Here is an 18,261-nt window from a genome sequence, read left to right as displayed (position 1 = left end):
ATTGTATGCTTATCTTGTGATGGCTGTTTGGTTTCTTGATGTAATAATGTCTTCTTTGTCCTCTTCCCTTCCACCTGGTGGATATTTGCTCTTGCCTAAAAGCATAAAATGTATTTTTTTCAATCTCACCTTTTAAGTAGCAACAGTCTTCCATCTTAAATGAGGAAATGTAACAATATCAATTGTTACCTTTAGTATGATGTTTTCCTCCACAGGAAAACAGTGGTACCACTGTTTCTTGCTACTGTCAATAGCTTGACTGTAATAATTTGAAGCAGACTCTATAATTTTTTCCCACCCAGGAGGGTCAAATTCCAGCTCATCCTGCTTAGTAAATAGTACCAGTCCGACTGAAATTAGGCATTTTACCTGAAGCTAGCAAAAAAAGTGAACCAACTCAAGTTTACCTGTAGCTTACTTCAATCCAAAGAGAAACCTTATTAAAACAATCTCTTTGAATGTGGCAAAATGGTCCATGTTTGTACAGTATGCCTTTAAACTTTACCCAGAGTCAGATATATAGAATCATGAAATTAAAAGGATGCTCAAAGGTCACTGAGCTTAACCTGTTACTGGAGCAAGAAATCCATTACGATTACATCTCAGGCTGAGGACTCTAATATTAAACTCCATTTCACTCAATTTTTCAAGTAGTTGCAATTTTGGCAAATATTATTTTTAAGACTACCGCATTCTTTGTTCGTCTATTCCGTAGCTTTTCAAATCCTTTTCTATGATGAGATTTTCCTTAAAGAACAGACCACACAACTCCAGCCAGTTTGTCTGCAGTTTTCAAGAGGTTGAACAGGACTTTCTTTGGAATGAGGCAAACACAGGGTGGTGTGCTTTCTTGGCTAGCTTGAGGCAAAGTGCTTTGTTTCAAGTGGATTTGTACTGTTTACTAGTTGGACAAATGGACCCAATGATTGTAGCTTGGCATTGCAGAAGAAGAGGTCAATCCGATGGCCTCCAATGATTATAGTTATAGTTAATTAGACTAAGAAATAAAGATTCAGGTTTTTCACAAGTGCATGAATCTCCACATTCCTTTTTTTCTGAATAGTATTTCGCATTTGAATCATGACTCTGCTTGAATGGTGGCCAGAGGAAAAGCACAAGCCTGACTCAGTGGAGACATCGAGCTTTACAGTCTTCAAGTACCTGGAGAAAAATTGAGGTTTAAATGAAAAGAAAGAAATTGAGGAGTCAGAATCTCACTTCATTAAATGTAAAATCCCCCCCACCCCCCAAAAAAACCCTGTAGTATCACAACAGTGACTCTTACAAGAGCATGGGACTTACAGATTTATTTTAATATAATTCAGAGTCAAGAAACAAATAAAATGTAATTGAAATAAAGCTTTTGAAGTTCCATATATCTTGTTTTGAATTTTTTACAGCAGCTTCTTATCAATACTGACAAACCATTAGGGGCCAAGTTATTCTGTGTATTTAACAATCCAGAATGCCACCTTGGTATTTTGTTGGCATTATGGATGACTTCACTTTTTTGAAGCTGCTCTTTTCTAAACTAGACATCTGAATTACAGAACACAGCATTAATTGACCTTCTGGCAGAGGGAGGCTTCAATAAAATGAAACATGAACAGGATGAAAAGAAAGTATTTGCCAATAACGTGTACATGTGTTTGTGTATATATAGCTCTATATTATTATGTATATTAGGAACTACAGTATACAAGAACTAAACAGAACAGAATAACAGAGTTGGAAGGGACCTCGGATGTCTTGTACTCCAATCCCTTGCTCAGATCGGAAACCCCTATACCAGGGGTGTCCAACCTTGGCAACTTTAAGACTTGTGGACTTCAACTCCCAGAATTCCTCAGCCAGCAAAGCTGGCTGAGGAATTCTGGGAGTTGAAGTCCACAAGTCTTAAAGTTGCCAAGGTTGGACACCCCTGCCCTATACCATTACATATAAGTGGCTGTCCAATCTCTTCTTAAAAGCCTCCAGTGATGGAGCATCCACAATTTCTGAAGGCAAGCTGTTCCCCTGGTTTATTGTCCTCACTGTTAAGAAAATTCTCCTTAGTTCTTGATCACTTCTCTCCTTGATTAGTAAAACAAACGTCATTGTCTTATTATTTGAAATAGCAAACTTCACCTTGGATTCCTTTCCTATTGTATCAAATTCAACTCCCAGAATTCTCAGAACACCAGGGGGAAAAAACTCTGATTAAGAATTTTGAAAATTGAAGATATTATTTTACAATCTGGATTATGGAAGTACACACATATAAAGGTTTTTTTTTCTTTCCTTCTTTTCAGAAAAAAAGGATTGAAACTGCAAAAGAGGGAGTTACTGCTTTCTTAATCACACACAAAAAGAACCACATGACAGTATGGTGTGATTGTAGTGTTAGCAAATGTTTCAGAGAAATGTTTCAGAGAAATATTTAGAAACTTCAGGCTAAGTTGCATAAAAACATAAGTTTGGATAACCTTTATTTCTGATTTTAATCCATGATCTGTTTTTTTCTCCATTTCTTTTGCAGGAAATCCAAGGGAAAACCAAATGGTAAAAAGCCTGCAGCAGAAGAAAAGAAACTGTATCTTGAACCAGAATATACGAAGTCCAGGATTACTGATTTTGAATTCAAAGAATTAGTTATATTACCACGTGAAATAGATCTTAATGAGTGGCTAGCTAGCAACAGTAAGTATTATGATATTTGCAACAACTGAACATTGTGCTAGTTGTTTTTCAAATAATCAAAGATGTTCTTAAGTAAAAGAGTAGATAAAGGCAGGCTATTAATGTTCATCAAAATGCAAATAATCTTTGCATTCAGATTGATATTTATTTTAAAGATGCTGTATTCTGAGTTTTTGAAACAAAATCTTTCGGATTTGGCTCATTTGCTTCAGTGCTGGGGGATGGCATAGAGGTAACCTTGGCAACAGGTTGTCATGTTTGTATGGATTCTTTTCAGCTCCTAGATCTCAAGGATGTGGTCAAGACAGAAAGAGAGAGCCACCACTTGCTTGCTCAATGTTTTGTCTTCCCCACCCCCACCCACTTTCACCAGATTAAATCAGCTGCTTTCGGACCAGACCTGTGACAAATAAAAACGATCAATGACTCCTTCCATGTGAAACGTGTTCTTTTCCCACTTTCAGAGGTGGACTGAAATTTAGCAACCATTTCTCTAACAAGTTCAGATTATACCATTTCACAAGAAACAAGTCTCTCCCCAATCCAAAAGCATGAGAAAAATTAAGGAGAATCTTGGCTTCTCCTGGAAGCCGTTCGGATCATCCAGTGTGTGGGAGGTGCTTCAGTCTGCGTCGTTGTAGGCTGAGCTTAATTACTGAGGATTGCTCCACCCTTCACCACGTGGCTGCCCTGCAATCCCCAGTTTACGCTCAGCCTTCGTCAGATTAGGCTGTGTATCTCCCACTCTTTGGCCGATTCAAGCAGATTCCTTATTATTCAGGTTTGCCCTTTATTTCCTGGTTCTCCCTTAGCCTCTGCGCAATTGGGGTGGCTGTAGAGGAGCGCGTTTCTTCGCCCCAGGGGGATAGAGAGCGGCGGTTTTCGCGCTCCGGCGCCAATCCTCCCCTTGCAATTCGGCTCCTTGCCTGCCGCCTGTTTTGCGCCGCTCTCATAGCGGCTCTATCGATCGCGCTGATAAGCGCAGCTGGTGTTCCCCCACCAAACGCCGATCGCCCCACCAAGGGGCGAAAATTACTTGGCTGCCTCGCTCGGCTCCTAGGTGTGCCGGAGAGGCTTATGTAGCGCTCTGAGCCGCCCGGGATTAAAGAGAGGTGGCGGCCGCCATTTTGGGCGCCGCCGCGTGTATAACAGGCGTCATTCTAATAGGCCTCGTTGGGCTGCGAAGGGGCTAGCTCCTGTTGTAGGCCTGCCAGCCTATGAGAGCTACTGCAGATTCAATTTAATTGGCTATCTTGTTGGCTTTCCGCAGCATGCTCAGAGCAGAAAATCGCAGCCTATCCCTCCCGGTTTGTGCCTGGGAGCTCCAGCTGCCAGAGGCCTCACTCCAGCCTCAGGCGTTTATTTGGCCAATTGGAGATTTTTAGCATTATATCTGAGGTCACTCCCTCCTGGGAGCACTGAACAGATCCCTGTTCATTTCTTGTATATGAAAAATAATAATAATAATAATAATAATAATAATAATAATAATAATAATAATAATAATAATAATAATAATAATAATAATAATAATAAATATAATAATAATAATGAAATATTATATAGAGATATACATATATATCTATTGGTACATGGCAATAACGCATTACCAACACTGATTGGATTACATATACAGTGCTTATAAGCAGGTTATAACAATAATAATATTGTAGAACTTACATATCTAAATTCCAAAAGGGGGGTGCGGGCCAGCTGAAAGGACACCCGGCCTTTGTTGTAGGCCGAACCCTTGGCGAGCCAACCGCCTTAAATTGGAGCTATAGTCCTTTCTTCTATAATGGCAGATGACAATTCCACTAGAGGCCCTTCGTTGAAGGCCAGATCTCAGTCCTACCACCTGCGCAGACAGGCTAAGGAAGCCTCTAAGGAAACTTCCAAGGCTTCTCAGAGAGACGCCCTAAGGCGCCATAGGGCACTGGAGAAAGAATTTGACAGGTGATCTAGAGAGGCACAACCAGTGCCCCCAGCCCCCTTCCTTCTACCTCCAGACACCCCCCCTCCTCCAGATTCCTCTTCCCTCTCCAGGCGCAGCTTACAGGGACACCAGGTGCCCGAACCAACGACCAGACGAACGCTCGAAGCCACTTTCACGCCCACGGCCGCTGGCCTGCGCCAGGAGGAGGCCGCCATGTCGAGATTCCTGCGCACATGCAAGCATGGATGGAACAGGCTATCCGCCAGGGGATAGCAGAGGGCCTTTAACAGATGTCCAGGTCCGGTCCCCCCTCGATGGCGCCCGAACACGACTCGCCATCGGTCAGGTCCTTGCCTAGATTGGACCCCACTCATGGTCAGGTACCTTTATAGGGGGACAGCCCCCTCCCAGGGGAAATGGAGAAGGCTATAGAGGACTTGGTTCGGTTCGGGAAGGAGGAAGATCTTGAATGGGGGTCCATACACCAAGGGGAACCCCTATCGAAGATAGACCCGATGGAAGGGGACATGTCCGAGGACGAGGGCCTCACTCCCGATCAACCCACCTTGTGGGTTTGTTCAAGCCACACATGTTTAAATCCCGGATATTTAAGGCCAAGAGCATTTCTGGCCTATCTGTTCAGTCCTCCTCACTCTCCCCCCCTCCGGCAGAGGGACAAGAGGACGCCGTTTTTAGGCAACCCGTGGTGGAGGCGGAAGTTATTCCGGTCCCACCCACATTTCACGACCTAGTCTCAGACCAGTGGACTCTATAAGAGCTCCCCCTGCCCCACTCAGTCAGGACAAGAGGTTCTTAACCTCGATTCGAGCTTCTGCAACTTGCTTAACACCCCCGAGGTAGTCGAACCCATCGTTGGCTTAGTATCCTCGTCCTCCCCCAGTGACCCCTTGGAGGCTCTAAAACCCGAGGACAAGAGGTCCGAACTGCCGTTGAGTAGGGCTCATCAGGCTGACACCTGGGCTATCAGATCGGCCATGGCCGCTTCCTTTTTCACCAGGCCCTCGATCCGGTGGCTCTGCCAACTGAAACAGCATGTTCCCCCCTCTAACACTAGGGCACATCAGGACATCGCAAGTTAACGGCCGCAGCAGAATTCTTGGCCGAGGCCACCTACCATGTGGTTAAGTTCCCCGCCCAAGCAATAACCTCTCATGTTACAGCTCGCCGCCTGCTCCAGCTCAAGCACGGGCAGGCGGACATAAAACACAACGTTAAGCTGGCCACTGCCCCCATTAAGGGGGACAGACTATTTGGCACCGCCCTTGAGCCATTGCTATCCAAAACCCGAAACAAGAAAAATTTCTTCCCCCATTTTTTTCGGAGGTCAGAGTCAAGAACCCCTCAAGCCTTTTGGAGAGGTTCCTCCCGACCCTCCTACCAGTCCCCTTTCCAGCCCAGGTATCTGAGACCCCCCTCCTTCCGGCCACTCCAGCCCCTGGATCAAGCCGATCCAGATGACAGGAACAGGAGGGGCGGCAGCTACAGACGGCCCTTCAGGGGTCCCGGAGGGAAGCCTTCCAGTGCACCAGATAGGCCCTGTTCCTCCCTTCCCATCGGCGGACGCCTCAGGCATTTCGCTGACCTATGGGACCCCTCCACTTCTGATACCTGGGTCCGTGACACCATCAGTCTTGGTCTCGCGCTTGAATTCCAGCGCCCCCCTGACTTCTTTATGGCATCCCCCGTTCGAGGGATCCCACCAAACGCAACTTAATGGATTCAGCCATTCAGCATCTCCTCAACGTACAGGCCATTCAACCCGTCCCAACATCCCAGCGGGGAAGTGGTTTTACTCCCACCTCTTCGTGATCCCCAATCCTCAGGGGATGGAGGGCTATTCTAGACCTGAAACGCCTGAACCGTTACCTGATCTACCGCAGGTTCAAGATGCACCCTACAGTCCATTCTACGGGGCATCAGGCAGGGGGACCGGCTAGCCTCTATAGATCTTTCAGAGGCGTATCTTCACATCCCAATCCGGCCCTCCCATTCCAAATTCCTCAGATTCTGCTACAACCACCGCCTCTTACAATATGTGGCTCTCCCTTGGGTTGGCCTCTGCCCCGAGGACCTTCACTAGGGTCCTCGCGGCTCTGGCGGTCCACCTCAGGAACCTCCCGGTTCGTCTCCATTGTTACCTGGATGACATTCTCATCCTGTTCCACTCCAGACTCCAAGCAGAGAAGGATGTCAGAGCTACCCTCTCTGCCCTCCAAGACCATGGGTTCCTGGTAAACTGGCAAAAGAGCCGACTGTTACCATCTACACGGATCACCCACTTGGGGTCCGTCATTGACTCAGTTCGAGGAAAGGTTTCCCTTCCTCGGAAACATTCCTTAACATTCAGGAAACCGTCAAACACATCAGACGTTCAGGAAGGGTGACACTTTTGGAATTGTCTAAGATACTAGGTAAAATGGTCTCATGTATTTCCTTTGTTCCCTGGGCCCGGTTACACACTAGGTCCCTACAGAGGTTCCTGCTCCCGCCCAACGGTCCGGCAAGAGCAATTCAAAGACCACGGTCAAGGTGCCTCCAAAGGTCCTCAAGTCTCTCCTCTGGTGGACCAGTCCCGCCATCTACAAGGGACATGGCTTCAAGGAGCCCCAGCGCCTCACCCTCACCACAGATGCCAGCCTGTCCAGAGGGGCGCTCACATCCACTCGCTCTCGCAACAGGGCAGATGGTCTCAGGTAGGACGGGCATGCAGTATAAACTGGTTGGAACGCCACACCATCCACCTGGCCCTGCGCAACTCCTCCCTCAGGTACGCGGGCGGCATGTCCTCATACTCACGGCCATCATCACCACCAAGGCCCATGTCAACTGACAAGGGGGCACCCAGTCCATCCGCTTTGATGAGAGAGGCCGAGCGCCTCTTCCGTTGGGCGGAGCGCAATCTCCTCTCTCTCAAAGTCGAGCACATCTCAGGGGTCTTAAACACCCTAGCTGACTGGTCGAGCAGGACCATGGTGGACCAGGCCAAATGGCGCTCCACCCATCACTGGTCAGGAAGCGACCAAGCTTTTCGGTCTCCCGTTAGTGGGCCTCTTCGCATCCCCCTCAACACACAACTCCCCAGGTTCTTTCTCGAGGTACCTCTCCCACGGGGCTGAGAACTACAATGCCCTCTGTTGCCCCTGGCCCTCAGGATTTCTATATGCATTCCCTCCCTTAGCCCTGGTCCCCAGAGTTATCCAGTAGCTCATCTCCGAGAAAGCAGAACTGATTCTGGTGGCACCCTACTGGCCCAGGCGCCCATGGTTCGCGGACCTCCGCAACCTATCGGTGGCCCCTCCCTGGAAAATCCCTCCAATCAGGATATCCCTTTCTCAGGGTCCCCTCCAGCACCCGGATCCTCAGTGGCTCCTGTTAGCAGTTTGGAGGTTGAGCGGGAGCGTCTAAGAAAGGAGCAGTTTCTGACCACGTTATCGATACTATTCTAGCCGCCAGGCGGCCTCCACAACCCGGATATACAATGCCACTTGGAATAGTTCTTGCAAGTGTTGCCAGGGTTTCCAGGTCAACCCGCTTTCACCCATCGCTCAAGTGTTGACATTTCTCCAAGAGGGTCTGAGGAAAGGTCTTCTCCGAACTCCCTGAGGCATCGGGTCGCAGCCCTTTCAACCGTCATTGTGTTGACAATCTGGGGTCCCTTTCCCTCCACCCTCGCATTAGGGCATTCCTCAGGGGAGCCACTAACTTTGTCCCCCAACGGTTCACAGATACCCTACCTGGGACCTCAATAAGGTCCTGGTGGCCCTTATTAAACACCCCTTGAGCCTCTCAGGGAATCCTCTCTCCAGTTCCTAACATACATAGTCGCGTTCCTGGTGGCCATTACCTCGGCTCGCCGAATATCAGAGAAAGCAGCCTTGTCAGTGAGGAAGGACCTTTGCATCTTCCATGCCGACCGGGTAGTTCTCCCCCGGACCTTACCTTCTTGCCCGAGGTCAACTCAGCCTTCCACAGGGCACAGGAACTTACACTTCGAACTTCTGCCCCAATCCCTCGCGGGGAAAGGGAGAAGCTCTGGTACACTCCGGACGTAAGACGGGCCTTCCACATTTACATTAAACGTACCCAACCCTTCAGGAGATCCGAATCCCTATTCCTCTCCTTTCAGCCCACATCATTAGGCCACAAAGTGTCCCCGTCAACCATCGGCCGCTGGATTGGAGCTACTATTTCCAAGGCGTACTTGTCCCAGGCCCTGCCGGTTCCCAGCGGAATAACGGCACACTCCACCAGAAGTGCTGCTACCTCTGCAGCTGGGGCCACCCAGGCTCCAATTGCTGATGTTGGTCGGATGGCCACTTGGGCCTTCCCATCTCCCTTCATTAGACACTATAAGATCGACATATTTGCCTCGGCGGAGGCTTCAGTTGGTAGACGAGTCCTCCAGTGAGTCCTCGAGGAACCACAGGGATCACAGAACCAGACGGAGTCCCCCGTAGGACAGCCAAGCTTTGGTATGTCCCACACACTGGATGATCCGAACGGCTTCCAGGAGAATGGGCGTTGGTTCTTACCTGACACGCCATTTCTCTGGGAGCCGTGAGGATCATCCAGCCCCACCCTTATTAGTTTTCCGTCTGGTGGGGTCTTGTTTCGGCCAATGAACCCTTTAGCATAGTAAGAGGAGAGCAGGATTTTTTATTCACTCTCGACTTCGCGTAAACTGGGGATTGCAGGGCAGCCATGTGGTGAAGGGCGGAGCAATCCTCAGTAATTAAGCTCAGCCTACAACGACACAGACTGAAGCACCTCCCACACACTGGATGATCCTCACGGCTCCCAGAGAAATGGCATGTCAGGTAAGAACCAACGCCCATTCCTGACAGCTAGCTGGAAAAGGATCTTCCTGAAATCCAAGCTTGAATTCCTGCTTGGATTGTGGGAGTGATCCTTTTCAGCCAGCCTTTTTTGCTTTGCAGAGTGTCTGTGTAAATCCTCAAGCATCCAGGTCATGGTTGTCCCAAAGGTGATTTAAAAAGGCAACTGGACTTTCTTAGTGTTTTTCCTTGAAAATGTTTAGCTTCTCATCCAAGAAGCTTCTCTTTGAACTGAAAAATGTGAGGAGCCCTCTATCAGCTGATGAGAGCAGCATGGGAGGGAACCTGTTTGTACATGTGTGTGTATAAGTCTTGTGCTATATAAGGGGGTGGTGGTAGTATGTGGGGAGAGGGCAGCTGGGAATTTTGCTGGTGCTGAGAGCTTTCCCTTCCAAGGATCATGGTGAGGAGAATGGAAAGTGTCTAGTCCCTGGTCTTTGTGGACTTGGTTTTGAGGATGAAGCTGCCAAGGGGGTAGACAAGCACCATGGAGAAGTATTGTGTGAGACAGGGAGTGGGTCATTCACCAGGAACACAGAATCATTGTCTTATACTAGTTTCACATTCCAGTTCTTGGTCTCTATCAGTTATGTGTGCTCCCAGAACAGCACTTCTAGTATTATATCTCTGGCCCGCAAGCTGCATTGGCTTTTGAGTTCAATTCATGGGGCTGTTTTTAACCTTTGAAGCCCCTTACGACATGGGACCAGGTTGTCTGAATGCTCTCCAATTACATTGGCCCACCCCGTTGGATTTACCAGAGCAAGAAGTTGCAAATACCATCCATCAGGGGTTTTATTTGGTGGATCCCAGGAAGCAGGCCTTCTCTGCTATAACACCTGCCCTATGGACCACTCTTTCCCTCCCACCCCCAAAGTCAGATTAGCTCTATCCCTGTTATGATTCCAGAACTCCCTCAAAACTTGGTTATGTCATCAGACTTGGGGGGTGGGACTCAGGGCACTGGGAACACTCCTACATGGCTCCATTTCAGATGATTCTTTACTCTCTTTGTAAATGGCTTTATAGATTTTATTTTTATAATGACTTTATTTTTATGTTGATTTTGTTTTATAGTAACTATTTTATGTATTTGTTGCTTTTATTTATTGTTGTATGCCTCCCATTCCTGTGAGATGGTTGACCATATAAATGAGATAGGATTGGATGGATGGATGGATGGATGGATGGATAGATAGATAGATAGATAGATAGATAGATAGATAGATAGATAGATAAAAAGATAGGTGTGTTCACCTCCTTCTTGAAGTCTGTATGGGTGGGGGCGATTGTTATCTCATGGAAAACTCTTCTAAAAGAAAGTGTGATGGATGGATGGATGGATGGATGGATGGATGGATGGATAGATAGATAGATAGATAGATAGATAGATAGATAGATAGATAGATAGATAGATAGATAGATAGATAGATAGATAGATAGATAGGTGTGTTCACCTCCTTCTTGAAGTCTGTATGGGTGGGGGCGATTGTTATCTCATGGAAAACTCTTCTAAAAGAAAGTGTTTCTTTATAGGGACTGTCCACCACTTATCAGTAGCAGGAGAAACCTTAGAGAGTGCTGCCTAGTCATTTAGATAAGCTGAGGAGAAATTGTTGGCGAAAGACACCCAGGGCCAGTTATGGCTCATACAATTTTCAGCAAGAAAATGCTTGGCTAGTTGTGATAACGCTGAATGAACTCTTTCACTTATGTCTAATTTCCCAGCTCTTTGGCCCTCTTTTTTAGCCCCCAAATATGCAGAGTAATAAGGGAAACTTCGGTGTTCTTTTGTCTTTCAGCAACAACGTTCTTCCACCATATCAATTTACAGTATAGTACCATCTCCGAATTCTGTACAGGAGAATCGTGTCAGACCATGGCAGTATGCAATACGTAAGTTGTAGCTTTTCTGTTGCATTTTGATGGCATGAATGTTTCTTCTTTTCCAATTGAGGGATGCAAAACAATTGTCCCTCTGAGGCTGAATGTTTCTCCATTATGGTGGAGATAGCATACAGGATTGCTGTTAACTCAGAATAGGAAAAAGGTAATGGAAATAGCATTGTCACTGGACTTCAGGTAATGTTAATAAAAGGTAAAATCTACCTAGCAGGCATTTAAATTTTCAGGTAGATATTTCACTATTTCCATCTACCCTTCTAGTTTGATATTCCTAAGGACAAATATACTGGTAGTAACTGTGGCGTGGCGTTCCAAAACTGTTCCAAAAAACAATTAACATTTTAAAAAGAGATCAGTCAATTCAGAAGGCTAAAACGGAACTTCCTGTTATGTGACATTTCATTTGGATTCAAGAGATTAGAATACTCACTTAGGAATGGCATCCATATTTCCAGCATGGGAGGGACAGAGCACAACAGCATAGGAAAAATCTTACCTGAATCAGCATACATTATTTTTGCTTCTTATTCTGATCCTTGTTGTCACTTTCTCTTGCAGAAAAATATTTCCAAATCCTATCCGTTCTAGTTTATTCTGTGGAGGTTTGTTTGTTTGCTGTTTGCATTTGGCTGCAGCTCTGTTTCATATAAATTTTCTTCATATACCAGTTCAGACTTTAGTCAGCCCCTTAACTTAGCTGCTTGTTGATTTCAACGCTCATACTAATGATCTCTCTGATTCAGTCGTTTACTATTTCCTCTTCCTGCCTGCTTCAGTTTTCAGCGTCACTTCTATATATTGGCTTAGGCACTGTTTTGTTTAGTCAGAGTACAACAATATTTACAAATCCTATTTTGAGACCCCTTTCACTGCATAAACATAAACAGTTAAAGGATATTATTGTCCAAAAATCAATACCTAACTTAAAAAATAGATTGTAAGTAGAAGTGATCATTTAATACAATTAACACAAAATGATTTTAAAAACTAGTTCTTTAAAATTTATCATGAAACTCCAAAGCAAACTATAACTTAAGTTCAGTGTTGGATTTCAATCACATGATATTTCTCAGTTGTACAGCTTCATAATACTTCTTGAGACTGAAGATATCCAGTCAAAATAATCTGCTCTAAAAACAAAATCTTGATTTTTAAAAAAAAATCTAAATGTATGAAGGACAAAGGCAAATTTTCTTGTATTCAATTTTGGGTGGAGACACATTGGTTGAAAGAACCTGAAATAATTACCACGTAGATAATAAAGATATCTTGAAAGCAGCACTTCAAAAGCTTAATTCTATTCCAACTTCTGATTTTCTTTTTGAGCCATTTGGTGACTAACACAAAATTCAGTTTATTTACCTACATAAGTAGTTAGTAATTTTAATTTGCAAATGGGTAAACTGCTTTTAAAGTTTTGGGTTCATACAGCTTATTGTCACTCTAGCTTTTAAGCCCATATTAAAATCAAAACATAAAAATTTTGAATAATTAAGCTTTCTTGAATTCATAGAAAAACTTTATGGTTAAAGCTGTACATTTGTAAAAAGATTAATGAAACGCTCCTTTCCATTAATCTTCAAACATCTAATTCTATTACTTGCACTAAAGGCTCCATTGTTGATATAAACAATAATGGTGAAAGTGGCCAACTCTTGTTGATAGTTCTATTTATTGTAAAATATTCTGAAATTCAGTACTTTATCCAGAGTTTTACTTTAATTGTGTTATTTTGTTTGTTTATTGGTTTTATAAGTTGCTGAAATCACTCTAGTTCTTGAGAGGCATACATCTGTAAACCAGATTAAAAGCAAACATATATAATAAAAATAAAAACACATTAAAGATCCTTTCAAACTCTTCATATTTGAGTCATGTACTGTATGTGAGGTGGACAGATATAAAAATTGAACAAATAAAAATAAGCATGGGGTGCATCACTTAGTATACCACCATATATTACTGTTGAAAATTATTAACAAGATTTTCTCCCATTAAATTAATTAATTTAAACAAATAAGGCTATTGGAGTTCATCAAATAAAACATTTGTAAAGTGTTAAAATGGGTTTTACAGCATTTCCCATGCAAACTACAGTTAAAAATTCTAGCTACACTAGCTATGTTTAACTTTTATTACAGGTAGCCAAGTAAAATAAATTAAACAAAATAGTGGCAGCAAAAGAAATAGTGTAGAGCTATTTTCATAGAAGTCTGCAGACATAAGCAAAGTACATGTAAGACTTAGAGAACATGTTTAAATTTTGTCTGCATGAATTTCCTTTTTGTTTACAGTCAATACAACAATACAATTCAATACAACAATAGCTATGCATCTATTGGATCTACTACTGGCTGACCTTTGCATATTTGTTCTGTGGTAGAATAATAAAAAAAAATCATATGGTGCAGAAGTGTGTGTTTCTGTGTGTCTGTTTAGCTGTTACTATACTAGGAAGCTTCTGTATAGATTGTTGTTTCTTAAGGATTTGCCTGTCTTTAAGACTATCGCTATCGCTCCATTTTATTCCAGTTTCTGTGGCCAGATTTTGCCAGGTTTTTTATTGTATATAGAGACTAAGACTTGCCAATCAGAGCAGCAGTTTTGAGCTTGCCTAGAGACAGATGTCAAAGTTTAATGTTTAACTTATTTTGTTTCTTTGCTAAAATGGGAACTTCCCCTATTGATTGTGTGAAGCAAGATTTTCCTGTTGCTGTTTTCTCTTTGCCCTTTGATCTTTTTCAAAACTTTCATATGGAATTTATTTTCTTCAGCTCATGACTGTTTAAAAATATATAAGACACAACTTAAATCCTCTTTTGAGTACTATGAAAACATCTCATAGTCTAACCGTTTCTGAAAATGGTTGCGTGCAAAGTACCATTTTTGTGCTCTGAGCCAATATTTGTTAACCTATCTTGACACAAAATAGTTTTGTTTGTACACGAAAGAATCCTTTACAAAATGAGGGTGGTAGGCTTAAGCCTAAGTTTTTATAAAGAATAAAGTTTGTTAATTTCATCTTTTTCTACACAGAAAAGGTTTTGTTTCCTATCAAAGATGGAGATATGTAAAATAAATTGTGCTGGTTCAGAAGGGAGCACCAGAGCATCTAGAAAAGCAGACCAATCAAAGTACAGAGGCCTCTCACTCATATTCTAAAACATTCAGAAAGAAAAAGACTTTCAGAAGATTAGGAAGAAGGTTAGATTGCCCACTTTTGTACTAGAAACTTTTAGTGTCTCCCAAAATTTTAGACTTTGATTTTATTCTTAACACGCAAGCTCAGGGAACCCTCATTTTGTAAAGGATTTTATTCTTAACACGCAAGCTCAGGGAACATAGACTGCTGTTGTTTCTTAATCTTAATTTTGGAATGACTTCTGGACTTCTTCATCCATGTCGATAAACAAAGGCATGTGATAATTTTTTTCCTACATTCTGTCCTTATTAGTCTGCATAAATGAAGAAAGGTCATTTATGTTCATCCTATTTGGGATTATGACAGAATATTAGATATGTGTTTTTGGAATATTCCCCTTTAATCTCCTCGTAAAAAATGAGACACAAGAAGGGCCCTGGGCAAGAATATTATCTAACTGCTGACCTCCAACCATTAGGCAAAAGGAACAAAGTGTTACATTTGGAAAATGAAATCTTGTCCTTTTGGAAATGTAGTCTTCTTTTAGAGATTCTTCAGTGACTCCACTAATGATCAGAGCAGTTTGAATTTGGTGGAATTCCATTCCTATTCTCTTTGCTTGCAACTGAGTTTTTTTTTTAAAAAAATAAAATAAATCTCGAGTCAAATTCTTCTTCTCTATCAAGAATGAGAGTTGTTGTTTAGATGGCATTTTGAAGGTAGGTTGAGCTCCTTAGACAGTATATCTGAAACTGACAAAATTCCACTAGTGATAACACAGATTGGTAACTGATGTTGCTTCATACAATAAGGTTCTCACTAAACAATGGTTAAAACATAGTAAAACAGGGTAAATCAAGGTTTGTTGCCCTCCAATTAGAATTATGACTTTACATTTTTTTTATCCAGCCTAGCCAATGGTTTTCCTGGCTGGGAGATACAAGACAACATATTTAATGGGGTCAAGGTTAGGCTGGCTGAAGTTAATTGAACACCAAAATTGATGATAAACCTCACAATGAATGGAGCTGTGTAGCTTATTTCTTGAATGTGAAGAACATTAAATTTAAAATCCAATTTGTACAATTTATACAGTTTAATTTTTTCCAGGAGCTCAGGTTCACAGTACTCCCTCTTCTATGTTTTTCCCCCCACAAAAACCACCTCTGGGATAGGAGGGACTGAGTGCAAAGACGCTCAGTTGAGCTCCCATGGCTGGCTTGAAACAGGGGTGTCAAGCTCAACTTCTTAGCCACCGCCCTACTCTGGCTCTGCAAATAATAACACACCTATGACAATTAAGTATGTGTCATATATTTTCTCTCAGCAGTGTAAGATTTCGTTGAATATTAAGTTAATTATAAATGCTGGTACTAGATTTAGACATGCACTAGTACAGTCTGAAACCCCATGAATGAAATGCACCTTTACATGTAATATGCATTCCTTTTAAAAAATATCATGGAAAGAGCACAGAATCTTTATTCATATAGTTGTGATGAAAATACTTCCTTTGAAGGAGCTTTTTGAATTGATGTGATACTTCTCAGAAATGTCTCAGTAATAGCCTCAACATTTATCACCACCACAAACTACAATTTATACTTAAAAATGCACATAAAATTAGTTTTATGTTGAAGACTAGCTGGAGAATTATGCTAGCTACTGTATGGGATTTATTATGTTAAAGTTATCTGTTATTATGCTGCCACCTCCTGACAGCTCATGTTATTATACAAAATCTGCTACACTTGCATGTATCATCAGCCTGTGGTTGAAAACAGAATCCAAGAGTTTACAATTCTGCATTGAGTTGTTTATTCTTATATTTTTATATTTATTTTCTATTAATAAGATGCAGGCCTGAATTTGAATACAAAAGGATATGCTCAGAGAAAGATTAATTCAACAGAATATATACTCAATTTAAATATATATTTTAAATTGGAACTTTGCAAATTGTTGCCTATAACTACAGTCATCCATTTCATGGGATTAATCCCTTAGCATAATACTTTTCATCAACTGGACAAAATTTGTATTTATTTTATGAAAAGTAACTCTCTTTCCACTTGACTCAGTACAATGTACACATCTGTTTAAATCCGTAACACATATGATGAAAGTTGTGTCAAGAATGAAGTGGGGATATTAATTCTTTAAATCAAAACTTCTAGGAACTGTTTGTAATTATTTTTTTCTCAACTGAAAATGAATCTGGAACTAAAGATAGCAAATATTTCTATTTGCTAACTTTGAAAACAAAATAAGGCTGTTGCATTTTCAAGTCCTGTTTCCTTAAAAACTGAGACTGAAGTGTGTCCATATGTCCATAGTAAATCTTTAAAATACTCATTCTGTGATGAATTAGTTTATGAAAACTACATTGCTGAAGGCTTGTGTCACCTTGCCTAAAATGGCATCCTAAAGTGTGACCGGGGCCTCTCAGTGTGTCTGAAGTTGAAACATAGGATAAAGCTTATAGTAGGCTCTTCCATCTGTAGGATCTGCTTTTTAAAGTAGAACAATAGAATTACTTTATAAACTAATGGCAGTTGCTCAAACTTATTCCTGATCTAAGCACTACAGCAGTATCACTCACGACACAGACTCTCACCAATTTCTAGTTTTACAAACTTCATTCTGAAATTATAATGAAGTGCTTAAGCTCTAATAACAGTATTCTAAAACTTTAATTGGAATTTTTAGCTGCTCAGCTAAGGCAGTATTGTTTGCTTTTCGGTGGGCTTGAGATGAGCTATTTTTTCAGGTTGAGAGCTGCCCTTGGACTGTGTGTAAAGAGAGAATTTAAACACACATTATACTGTATTTCAGTTATTTTTTAAATTCCCCCAATTCTTTGCTGACTTCTTTCCATGATAGCTGAGGAGGTGAAGAGAACCACAAAAGATAATCATGGGAGCCTCGTGTGAGGGTTATAGCTTATGTGGTAACTTACATATCCAGAACAGATATCACCATACTGATCATTCTCTTCACAGACAATACTACTGGTATGATGAGCGAGGAAAGAAGATCAAATGTACAGGCCCTCAGTATGTTGACTTTGTCATGAGTTCAGTGCAGAAGTTAGTGACGGATGAGGATGTCTTTCCTACTAAATATGGTATGTTTATTCTCAGAAAAAACTAATTCAGCTAGATCTTTATGGCTTTAGCATATATAAATTCTATATTGATCAATGTATGTGTCTGATAGTTCATTCATTAGTGTTTGATCCAATTTAAGTTAAATGAATTTAAATCATATCTCATTTCATTTGTGCACATTTCTACTACTCATTAGCTACTTCTAGTTCAGCAACAAACTTGACCAAAAATGTTCTCCATCTAAAATCTGTAATTTGTGATGGTTGGGGGTTGGAATAATCACCTTCTCCAAAATGAGCAAGTCACACTTTTTGAGCACAAAAAAAACTTCTTAGGCTTGTCAACCTAATATGTACCTAATAGAGCTGAACGAAGAAAAATACAGCGCAGTAGCTTGAACAGGTGTTGTTCATGACTGAGGGGTCATCACTACCAAAGCCATTGAAGCTGAAAGAGCTTCAGCTAGTCTCTTGTCCTCCCGGCCTTAGAGCCACTGCTACTATCTGCACTGTAAAAGATATACACCCTGAAGGAATAGGAAGTAAGGCTGATGGGACAATTCTTGCAGAAGGCCAATTAGCTGGACTTCTTTCCCCCAGAGGAACACCAATTGTCCTGTAAAAGGAGTCTAGA

At 42.1% G+C, this 18,261-nt stretch overlaps 1 protein-coding gene across 4 annotated transcripts in view; it reads left to right on the top strand.

Moving 5' to 3' along the window:
* The window catches only part of MOB2 (MOB kinase activator 2), a 131,013-nt gene that overhangs the window by 111,191 nt on the left and 1,561 nt on the right, over positions 1–18,261 (top strand). For all 4 annotated transcript variants that reach the window (XM_087950870.1, XM_087950871.1, XM_087950868.1 and 1 more), the window contains 3 exons: positions 2,519–2,679; positions 11,274–11,367; positions 17,521–17,645. In XM_087950870.1, coding sequence (XP_087806996.1) covers positions 2,519–2,679; positions 11,274–11,367; positions 17,521–17,645 — 380 coding nt within the window. The remainder of the gene's footprint in view (positions 1–2,518; positions 2,680–11,273; positions 11,368–17,520; positions 17,646–18,261) is intronic.

This window comes from Notechis scutatus, chromosome 1 (assembly GCF_049901735.1).
Source record: "Notechis scutatus isolate UNSWTSFEM ecotype Mainland chromosome 1, rNotScu1.2, whole genome shotgun sequence".
Lineage (NCBI taxonomy): Eukaryota > Metazoa > Chordata > Lepidosauria > Squamata > Elapidae > Notechis > Notechis scutatus.
This window is presented reverse-complemented; position numbering and strand designations above follow the sequence as displayed.